This window comes from Mucor velutinosus (assembly GCF_035048745.1).
Source record: "Mucor velutinosus strain NIH1002 chromosome Unknown tig00000093, whole genome shotgun sequence".
In the NCBI taxonomy this organism is placed as follows: domain Eukaryota; kingdom Fungi; phylum Mucoromycota; class Mucoromycetes; order Mucorales; family Mucoraceae; genus Mucor; species Mucor velutinosus.
In genome coordinates this window covers 194,505-205,786 of record NW_027041907.1, presented here as the reverse complement: position 1 = coordinate 205,786, position 11,282 = coordinate 194,505, and the positions used below count along the sequence as shown (strand labels likewise).

The following is an 11,282-nucleotide window of genomic DNA, read 5'->3' as shown; positions in this document are numbered from 1 at the left end:
TAAAAGCTCTCTATAACAACTTATCTGTGTAGTTCTGACTCATGTACGAAGCTCCACGTTGTATCATTGAGAAAAGTTCATAAATGAGTATACAAAGTACTAATCGATCTATCTCGCTACGCTCAATATCGACGTCGCCCTGTGGGCTCTCGCCAAAGACATGTTAAGTCAGATATTATAACATTTTGGTATGTCAAGTAGATTCTAAACAACCAATTATTAGCTAGTAAAAGAAAAGTTATATTAGAGCCATCAGGAGGAGGAGAGGAAGCACCTTCCTCAGCATCTTTTTTGCTCACACTAATATCAAACAAAGCCTATTATTAGGACAATGTGAAAGAAAACTCAAGATTTATGCAGCATTTGTACATCACAATTACCATTTTCTGATAGTAGAACTGTCATATCATTCACTGCTGCTGATGCTCTTAATAAGATGACAAAATAAAGCTGGTCATAAGTACATACAGGACTTGTGTAAGATCTACAGCGACTTTTTTGAGATATTGTCATTGCAAAAGACGCCTTCATGAGGCAAATCAGCCCAAAAAAAGCATTTGTGCTAAGCATTTGTGCTAAGCAATTGTCTTTTCAATTCCATGATCCCCATTTAATCAGCATTGCAATCATCATTGTCATCAACAGAAAGACATTTAGGTCAGCCAGCAGCAATGCCACCCGCTAAAACTGATTCAAACTCAGTTTTTTTTTTCTGTTCAAGATTGGTCAGATTTTGTCTTTTGTCGACTTCTTTAATCTACTTTGTAGCAATTATCGCATGTCAGACACTAGTCAAGTACATCCATGTTCCTCGCAAGCTGATACTGCGGCTCCACTGTGGTGGACTCATGTGGTTAACTCACGCCGCAAAGGCAACAACAGACAACAACAATCCATCGTCTCTTTCAACCCCACCATCGCCAAACGACCTGTTACTGAAGCAGAAGCCTCGCAACAGGCCATCAATGGGGATACTTTGCCACCACCTCAGGCGGTCATCCGTCCATTCCTCAAAGGCATGGAACAGGATTCCGTCTTCGTCGATCTGACACCTATCAAGGATCTCAATCTCTTGAACAAGGCTCTTCTTCAATTCAACGAATCCTCCAATGCTGAAGACATGTATGAAGAATTTCTTGGATACAGGAAACAACCTCGACACTACCTCAACCATGCCTTCTTGGAAACCATGTGGCTGCCCAACAGCGAAGGTCGTAAGACTCTCATTGAAGAAGGTATCACTCTAGAAGATGGCACTTTTGTGAAAGGGTTTGCCTCGTACCATGCTGATGTTACGATTGTGAAACTGACTCTGGAGAATCTCCCTTTTTTGCCTGCCCTTCAGTTGAAGGAGGAAATGGCTGCCCGTTTTTCTGCGTTCGGGGATGTCTTGGATCACGGCATCTCGAGAACTGATGGGATCTATCAAGGAGAGGGTTATGCTACTCTTAACCTAACGGTTCCTTCCAGTCCTGGTTATGAATGTCAAGAGTTACATCTCGATGGTAAATCTTGCCCTGGTCATCGCCATTTGGAGAAACTCAGCCGTGTCATTGTCTGGGATTTGACAGCTTCGGATCAACGAAAAGTTTTACTCCAATGGGATCAAATACCGGCTTTCTGTCGTAATTGTCAGAGCTCTGAACACTGTCGGGCTGATTGTCCTGACTACAAGAAGTGGGTTCGCTGCCACCATTGCAATGAAACTGGACATGTGGTGAAGAACTGCAGTCGCAATGACAACCCAAACAAGGTCCGTGCGGTGGAAAACACTCCTGCCAAACCCCGAAAGGGCTCTCAGGTGGTCAAAGAGGGTAAAAAGGGTACTCAAGGTGACTCCAAAGTAACTCCTGGTAGTGCTCCAGTTGGAAACAAAGGTGGTGCCCAAAGAAAAGGCTAAGATGGTGCATCTGGTCGTCCCCAAGGTGATTCCGATAATCGAGCTGCTGCTACCCAGCAAGGTAGCTCTCAAGGTGACGCTGATAATCAAACAGGTGCTAGAAAGCAGGTAGTGGATAAAGATGTTCAAATGGATGATCTCCCAGAACTCCAAGTTAAAGAAGTCGATGGGAAAGGGGCTTCCAATGCTATTGTCATGTACGACTCTTCTACCCATTCTGCCAATGAACGAGAGGAGCGCCCTGAACGCCCTGCGAAGAAGATCGGTAAATTTAATGGCGCGGATGATGTTAGTTCTGCCAAACAACAAGCTGCATCTAATGAAGTAGAGACTGGAAACTAACTCGGCTTGACAGGCCCTCCTTCACCTCCCCAACATTAATATGATTAATCAGCAAAATACAGTGAAAATAGCCACCCTCAATTGCCGTGGCCTAAAAAAAACAGATAACACCAAAAAAAGACAACAATTTATAAGATATCTTCGAACATTAGGATATGACATCTTAGTGCTTCAAGAAACACATGCAACAGACAACACATTTATAGACATACTCAACACTCAATTTACTTGCAAGTCGAGTCTTTGGACTCAACATTGCGGCATCATTTCCCTCAACACTCATTACACACTCAAATACATCTCAGAAGGCATTGATGGGGGTCGATTTATCTTGGCTTCCCTTCATCTTACTCGAAACTTGGAAACTTCACCCAATTCACCACCAATAGCAACAATCCTTTATTATGTTATGATATTAATTCAAAACGTTTCTCTCGATTCAAAGCACGTACTATAATTAGTGCCATTGGAAGCGTCTTGAAAAGTACTCCAGGAATGTATTAGGAAGCGTAGGGTGATCTTCACAATCCATATAGTCGAATCTCGCAAAAGAGTTTAATCAAGTCGAAAAAGAACAAAATCTGACCAATCTTGAACAAAAGAATTAGCTGAGTTTGAATCGATTTTGGCAGGCTTCGCTGATGCAGGCTTACCCGAATGCCTTTCTGATGATGACAATGATAATTGCGATATTGACCCAATGGAGACCATATATTTGAAAGAACAGTTACTTGGTCCAAATATATGTATATATTTACTTTTGTTCAGAGTTTTTCCCTGTAAAAGCGTCTTTTGCAATGACAATAATCTCTCACTATTAATTGAATGTCCAAGGTTTATGTGATGTCTCTGAATTGAAATGTCTTCGGCGAGAGCCCGCAAGGCAACGCCGTCATCCAGCGTAGCTAGATCGATCGGCTACTTGTCTTATGCAAGAGATCAAATACATTGTTAGATTTAGTTGACATGTCAGGATCGAAAAAAAAATGTATGGCGAATGAAGAGGATATTTTGTTGGTATGTTAGCCCAAGTGTGTCTGTAGTAGGAAATGCTATTTTGTTGGTACGCTAAGAATATTTTATTGGTACGCTAAGAACACTTTGTTGGTACGTTAATCAAAGTGTGTATAGGAAATTATATGTTGTTGGTACGTTATCCAAAAAAAAAAGAGAATGCCAGGCAAAACAAGCGCTGCCGGACCAAAGTGTGTCTATAGGAAATCATATTTTGTTGGTACGTTAAGCAAAAAAGGAAATTTTTTGTTGGTACGTTAGCCACCCCCGGGGTACCTCATCCTTTTTGATTGATTTTCGGCCCAAAAAGTTGAGCAAAGGTGTCAGGATGTTACTACTACTTCAGTACACTTGTTTGGCGTTATTCCGGTGGTTCATAAAGGTCTACATGTCAAGATATGAAGGCTTCAAAGTTGTCAAGTTTGGTTGTGTTTTTGCTGTGTTGATTTTGGTAAAGCCAATTCATGCAAATTTTGATGCGTTATATTGTTGGTAGGCTTAATAATAATAGAAATAAAAAGCTGAATTGGCTGCTTGGATGCTATAGTTTTGTATCTTCGCTTCGCTAAGGTAAACCCCCCCTTATAGGTCAATATTACAAAGTGAAGCCTTGATCAGCATCTTCCGATTTATTGGTTCAGCAGGAACACTTGCCAGATGTAGAGGAGTCTGCAAACTGTGGAATACGTTCGCAATCAGCGCCATGTCCAATCAAGCTATAGACATTTCACATGTTGGACAAGCTTGGAAATTTCATGAATATTTGCTAATGGATTCGTCGAGAGAAAAAATCAAGAGTATTGACTTTGGACGTGCTGGCACTTTTAATGCTGAATTGAAAAAACGTATTTTGAGGTTGGTCTTCACCCGAAACATGAACAGCATCTAGGCCACCATTGCTGCAATGATTTCTATTTGGACATCATGATCAATATCATAAAAAATGACTTGCATGGCGAATGCAGTTTACAGGCTATACCACATCCCGCAATGAACGCCGTTATATACAAAGAAGTTGTGTTTATGCTCAAGGAATCTTTATCTCGACGACACTTTGTGGACAGGCTCAAATAGTATGAGAAAGGCTGTTAAATATTTGATTCAATTTCAAAACATGGTTTCATTTGCTGTAGACATTGGCAATGCTGATATGTTGAATACTCTGCTGAATATCATTGTTGAATTGCCCAAGATCAAAGAGCTCACACTGTATATATCAAGCAGTTACAACAGCTCGAATACATTGATTAATAGACTTCAAAGCTTGGATCAGCAATCAATCACAAGCACCATTAAAAAAGACGAGAGTATGTACCAATCTGGGAGCCTGCGTCAAATTGATTGTACCACATTTCAACAACTTGAAGTCAGTTGAAGTATATTTCGAGGACAACGTTAACCAAAGCTTTTTCAATGAAATGATCAATACATTAAAAATAATGCCTCATTACAGATTCAAATTCTCCATTCACAACAGTTATTCCATTTTGCAGCACGTTTTAGACCAAATCCTTAATGATGTCGAGCTTGACTCTATATCTAAATGGGAAGTCGCAATGGAGGATCCAAAAGCGACACGGGTGGAGGAATACCTTTGGTGCTTGATTAGATTAAAACGCTAGCTTTCTGTCATTACTCTGTTACTGAATTTCTGTGTATCAAAACAGCTCATTGCTAATACGCTATTGTGAACATTCATAATACTGTAACATTGCAAATGCCAAATGCCAAGCTCTAGTGTCATTAAAAGAGACGACGAGATAACTACGAATAATACGCTTATCAACAATGCTTCAGTAGATGCTCATGATACCATCCTCAAAGTGTTTGACAGCTGAAGAAAAGCATGCATATCTGATAAATACCAATACTATGAATGGCTGAGGTGCACCTCGATACCTTGATAGCATGTCCACAGATCAAAAAGGCAGTCAGCTGTCAACATGGCCTGTTTAGCCCCACACTCGAATAGGCTCACTGCGGATTCAGTTTCATTTCTTCAACCCAATATGGCGCTGGTTACAAGCAAAAAGTTATTGACATTGGTCCTTACAATAGACAAAGATGGACACAGAGTATATATGCTGGATTTAGTTTTTAGCAGTGAAAAAATCTCACACTGACCTGAATTACAGGTTTTATTGGGTATGAAGAAACGAGGTTTTGGGGCAGGAAAATTCAATGGTACGTCAAAAGAAGCATGCCCAGCTGGATTCGTTGCTCACTGTCGATGTAGGATTTGGTGGCAAGGTTGAAAAGGGAGAAACCATTGAACAGGGAGCTCGTCGTGAGCTGGTGGTAAGGCATTTATGCTGTGGAGACTGATATCAAATGTCTCAACATAAATATATATATATATATATATATACACAGGAAGAGGCAGAGATCGAAGCTATTGACATGGAGCGAGTGGGCATGCTCATGTTTACATTTGAAAAGGACCTTGTTGGGTTAGAGACACATGTATTTATTACCACCTCCTACAAGGGCACACCTACAGAGTAAGTTTGACAGCATCCTCATCTAAATCATAAAAACTTGGCTTCCACTTTATATACAGAACTGAGGAAATGCGGCCCGAATGGTACGCATTTGACCAGATTCCATTTGATCAGATGTGGTCAGACGATAGATACTGGTTCCCATTCGTTTTGAATGATCAACATTTTAGTGGTCATTTTCATTTTGGAGAGGTAAATTCAAGCACAAACCCCCCCTGAATGTAAGACTCATGATGATGCCATTAGGATCAAAAGACGATTCTCAAGCACGATTTGAATGTAGTTCAACAAGGCGACACATTGCAACCAGGATTTCAGCTTGACAAGGTTCACCTATGAAATAATAATAATAAAAAAAAAAAATCAACAGCATCATCATTACCCATTCTTCCAATTTGTTCGATGTATCATTTTCTGTTTAATTTTGTTGTCGCTAGTTAGTTTTTTTTTTTTTTTTTTTTTATTATTTTATTATTTCCCTTTTTCTCTCCTTCTTGTTTCTTCACACTAAAATCCACATGCTTGAGCCACAAGAGGCAACATCACAAAACGAAGCTCGATTTATAGACAGCAAGGCGCAAGACGCGTTCATGAAGGCAACCACAGCAGCACCTTTGCCCACATTTTCTCTGCCATCCAATCTTAACGACAAATTGGCTACCAACAAACAAAAGGCAGCTGCTACAGCAACAAGGCCTCGTTTGTCCAATCTACGGTCCATTTGGCTATCACAACAGAGCTTTGAAGAAGACGCCTTTGCAGACGACAAAGTCATCGACATCCAATTACCCTCGATACCCACCCTCACTGTGAAATATACGTCGGTATTACGAGAGATATCAGTGCTTGCGACAGTGGCTACCCTGCTGTGTGTTTCCAGTGCAGCCTATCTCGCCCTGCTAAAACCCACAGCCAGCGCATTCCATTCACTATTGCTGGGAGGCTGGATGCTGTTGTTGGTGTGGTTCATGTTGGGCGATTGTCGATCCGATAATATGGTCCATTCGCTTGTGTATTTTCGATATAGTGCAATAGTTATGCTGGTCGTAACTGGTTGGTCACACAACGAAACAGCATTACCAATCGTGCTCTCTTGTGTCCTCTTCTACATTGGAGAACGACTGTCGATTGCATACAAACAATTGCAGACTGAAATGATGCAACTACAGACAGATCAGCAAACAACAACACAACAGGCCATTGACCGAGCATTGGAGGACTACAGTGACAAGAGAACGATGTTTTTATCTACAGTATCCCAGGAGATGCGAGATGCGGCATTGATGGTCATAGCCACATTAGAACAGTTCTCACCTTGCTCCATCCTGTCCAACACACATGAACTGCTGAGCGCTTGCTCTATCGCTGTTCCCATTGCCAGCATCTCTGCCATCAATACCACCATCAAACAAGCCTGCCACATTAGCTCGCATTTGAACCTTGTAGCCCGTATGCTGAGAGACTCGACTTCGCTGGATGACACACCAGAACAAGAGAGAGTAAAATCCAATGTGAGCCAAGATTTTGATGTGGGAGAATTGCTGCAAAATGTAGGTGATGCCTTGGCTGGTATGTCTGCTAAATTGGGTGTTCATTTCATAATTTACCACATGGACAATGGCTTGTACTATCCAAATGTGATCGGCGATGAAGATGCCATCAAACATGCCTTGATCAATGTAAGTCAAATATAGCAACTGGTGAAATGTGCATTGATTAATGCTCTATATAGTTACTACGAAATTTGTTGGAAGGATGCACACCAGGTGCCCGCATCGAACTAGGACTCTACATTGCCTCGATCCCTGAAACACCCAAAGTCAAAGTAATATTCGACATTGTGCAGGTTGCTTCACCTGCCATTCCAGCGGGCCTCTCCTCTGGTGCGCTGATACCCAACGCCAATTTCACAGCTCGACTATTGGATTACATTGGGGGAAAGATGGAACTAGAGGATTTGGGCAAAAACAAAACCAGAGTGGAAGTATCACTGGAACTATATCCTGGACGCAACAGTGACCAGAAGCTGCTCTTGATTGAAAAGCCCTCACAAATTCTGGAGAAACAGCTGTCCAACATTCGCTTCTCCAACGAACCCACCCTGGAGGACCTCTCCATGTTTATCAACAATCTCAAGGGCGTCAAGATCATTTTGTATGCTCCCGAGAGAAGCATTTTCGCAAAGCATTTAACTAGTTGCTTAACCGGTTGGAACACAGACATCAGCCATTTGCCCGTTTTGATGACCTACAATGGAGACGAGGAGGAGACACTGCAGCAAAACGAAACCGTATTTGGGTCAGATTCAGAAGTATCTTCTGTAAGCTCTCAACAGCCACCCATCAAGACACCACTCGAAACCATACAAGCGAATCTATCTCCTGCGTCCAATCGGTCCATTGGCAGCGATATCTCTAAAAAGGTACCTTCACCAGCTATCGAGGAAGACCATATTCACTCCATCCCACCCACATTCATCTTGATTGATGATGATATCATGACACTGGAAAAGAAGCTGCGAGAGTTCCGTGATAAGCCTGTGGTACCAGCGACTGAAAAACATCATCACCCTTCACAATCCCGTCGACACCGTAGATCAAGGTCTCGTCAAGGTGGAACAGCAGAGAACTTGAGCGCTTATGGCACGGTGGCTGTTATCTTTTTCACATCATTGAACAACTACAAGCGTGTGCGCGATACCATCCATTGGTTCTCCAGTCTCACCCAGACGCCCTACATGCCTCGCGTGGTCGTGGTGCCTAAGCCTGCTGGCCCTCGACGATTCCTTACAGCGCTTCACACAGCATGGAACAACGCTATTGTTGATCCCCAGTTTATTCCCATTGCGACGTCGCCCCTAAGTCCGTTTGCCCCTAGTCTTGGCAGTATGAGCAGTTTGTACCATCATCAACATCACTACTCACCAGCAGAGTCAGGCAGCAACTCCACTACGGGCACCAGCACGGCCGTGACGCCTGGCATAGGCGCACAACCACCGCTCATGACACCACACGACATGAACCGATTTTCTCCTGGCAGAAGAACTATCTCTACAGCACGCGGATTGCATTCACCTAGTAACCTTCAGATGGAATCTGAAAAGACCAACTACTTTTTCGACTCTTCTCGCCCTACTGGTCCCAATTTACCTGCCAAACTCAATACATCACCGCTATTGACAGCCGTGAATACCAACAACATGATATCCAGCCCTGTCAGCAATCCGCCACTCGCTACGCCTGGTAGTGCGAATGGTACCAAAGGCAGTGTCAGCAGTAGCAGTTCAGCAGGAAGTAACGCTACACCAAGCGAGATTAAACGGCGATTAAGATCGCATAGCAGTACATTTATGGTGCCTTCCGGAAGACGCACGTTGGTCGATCTCTCGCTATCTCCTACATCGTCACCTCATGGCATTGCCGGTAAGACGACTTCATCACCTGTGACAGAGGCCACTGAACAGGAGGAGCAAGACGCCATTGATGCAGCAGCAGCAGCAGCAGCAGCATCACCGCCACTGAACTTTGTCTCACCCTCTAGCATTCTCAAGAGCATCAACCAAGATCAATTGACACCATCAACCAACGAAGAGGGAGGAAGCGGCCAGCAGTCTTCGATGGAATTACCTGTGATGCCAACCCACGCACAGATACTAACATCAAGATCAAATAAAAATAGCAATGCGTCTGTGGTCGAACCATTAAAGGCAGCCAGAGCGACTCTCTCCCCTCCATTGCCTCCTCCTTCTGCTTCACCCATCTCAGCAGTAATAACGGACGAATCAATGCCACCCACAGCCTCACCAAGCTCTATCGCTTCCAATGCAACAACAACAGCAGTGTCTACACCCATCTCTGCTGCTGTCACACCACCACCACCATCTGCTACCACAACGACGACCAAACCCAAGTCCAAGTTCAACTTCAAGATCAGCAATCGTAAGCGCAAGGAAAAAACTAGTTCGCCTGGTAAACAGAGTCCTCCTATTACTGTGTTGATTGTCGAAGGTAATGTAACACATTGGTACGAGTGCTTTTAGTACATACTCCTTATTTTTGTGTGATTGTAGATAATATGATTAACCAAGCCATCTTATCAACCTGGATGAAGAAGCACAGCATCAAGTTCTCTGTTGCTTCAGACGGCAAGGAGGCAGTCGAAAAGTGGAAAGGAGGAAGTTTCCACCTCATCTTGGTAAGTTAGCGGTCGATAAGCGTGTCTACATGTGCTAACCAGATTGCAAGATGGACATTCAATTGCCTGTCATGGATGGTATCGCAGCTACTAAAATGATCCGAAGCATTGAAAAGGAGAGAAAGATTGGCGTGCTACCATCCAATGCTACCACAGCAATGGCAGCAGACCAAGACACAGCAGAGATGGCTGCCGTGCCAGAAGAAGAAGAAGAAGAGGAAGAAGAAGTGCCCAGCAAGAAAAAGGAGGATGAAGAGGAGGAGAAGAAAAAGATCAAGAAAGAGGACATTGAGAAAGAATCACCTACACCGTCTGCTTCCTCGCCAAGCAATGTGTCTTCGTTCCAGTCACCTGTCATCATTGTGGCACTCACTGCATCGTCGTTGGAATCAGATCGACAAGCAGCATTGGCAGCTGGTTGCAACGACTTTTTAACAAAGCCAGTTAGTCTAGAATGGCTGGAAAAGAAGATTATGGAATGGGGTTGTATGCAAGCTTTAATTGATTTCGAGGGATGGCGAAAATGGAAACGCTCTGCAGCTAGTACAAAGAGTGCTAAAAGCAGTAATCCAGCAGCCGTAGCAGAAGCATCCAAGCAAGCGGCATTTGCAGCGACTGCAGCAGCTACTGCAGCGACAAAGAATGGGCTGGCAGCCAAGATCATGACCAAGGAAGCCACCGAAGCCATGGCCCACGAAAAGGAAATGCTGGCACTGCGCACGAAAGAGATGCTTAAAGACGAATCCAAGGGCATTATACTGGTTGGCATTCACAAGCGTAGGATGTCGACAGTAGTGAGCAGCAGCACGAGCATGTTTGACGATCGATCGATAGTAATCACTAGGGCGGATAGCAGCAGTAGAAGCAGCACACCACCATTGCAGCATCAACCACCCTTGTCTGCTTCACCTACTAGGACAACATTTCATCATTCAGGCCATCATCGATTGCGCAAAAGAACCTCTGACCCTGACATGTATACTCATGAGATGTCTATTCCCAAACAAGTGGAAGCGCGTGAACACAAGCGTATTTTGGAACAACAGCGACTGCTGCAGCAATGGGAACATGAACAGGAAGACGATGACGACTTGAGTACTAATAGCAGCGAACCTTGAGTCTAATAAACCATGCCACATGTAAAGTAGATGCAAATGTCCATGGAAGGGGAGCATGCTCTCTATAGGAGCCATCATAAAAAAGGGATTCTTTTCACACACACACACATACACACATACACACACACACACACACACACACACACACACACACACACACACACATCATTATTCATTCATCTATCCGTCCATTATAGGGTTGTTGTATTAAAC

At 43.4% G+C, this 11,282-nt stretch overlaps 3 protein-coding genes across 3 annotated transcripts; all 3 read left to right on the top strand.

Moving 5' to 3' along the window:
* Positions 1–778: 778 nt before the first annotated feature.
* On the top strand, positions 779–2,242 carry ATC70_001810 (uncharacterized protein; the record flags this gene model as incomplete). Its single annotated transcript, XM_064821202.1, has 2 exons — positions 779–1,877; positions 1,926–2,242. The coding sequence occupies 2 exons, from the start codon at positions 779–781 to the stop codon at positions 2,240–2,242; spliced, it is 1,416 nt and encodes a 471-aa protein (XP_064680888.1).
* A 3,023-nt stretch (positions 2,243–5,265) lies between these two features.
* Positions 5,266–6,096, top strand: PRE7 (Proteasome subunit beta type-6; the record flags this gene model as incomplete). Its single annotated transcript, XM_064821201.1, has 6 exons — positions 5,266–5,331; positions 5,392–5,440; positions 5,493–5,554; positions 5,630–5,757; positions 5,817–5,949; positions 6,004–6,096. 6 exons carry the CDS (start codon positions 5,266–5,268, stop codon positions 6,094–6,096), a joined length of 531 nt encoding a protein of 176 aa, XP_064680887.1.
* Positions 6,097–6,275: 179 nt separating this feature from the next.
* Positions 6,276–11,069, top strand: AMN1_2 (Antagonist of MEN (Mitotic Exit Network); the record flags this gene model as incomplete). The annotated part of the gene is made up of 4 exons (XM_064821200.1): positions 6,276–7,436; positions 7,490–9,764; positions 9,827–9,951; positions 10,002–11,069. The coding sequence occupies 4 exons, from the start codon at positions 6,276–6,278 to the stop codon at positions 11,067–11,069; spliced, it is 4,629 nt and encodes a 1,542-aa protein (XP_064680886.1).
* Between the last annotated feature and the right edge of the window lie 213 nt (positions 11,070–11,282).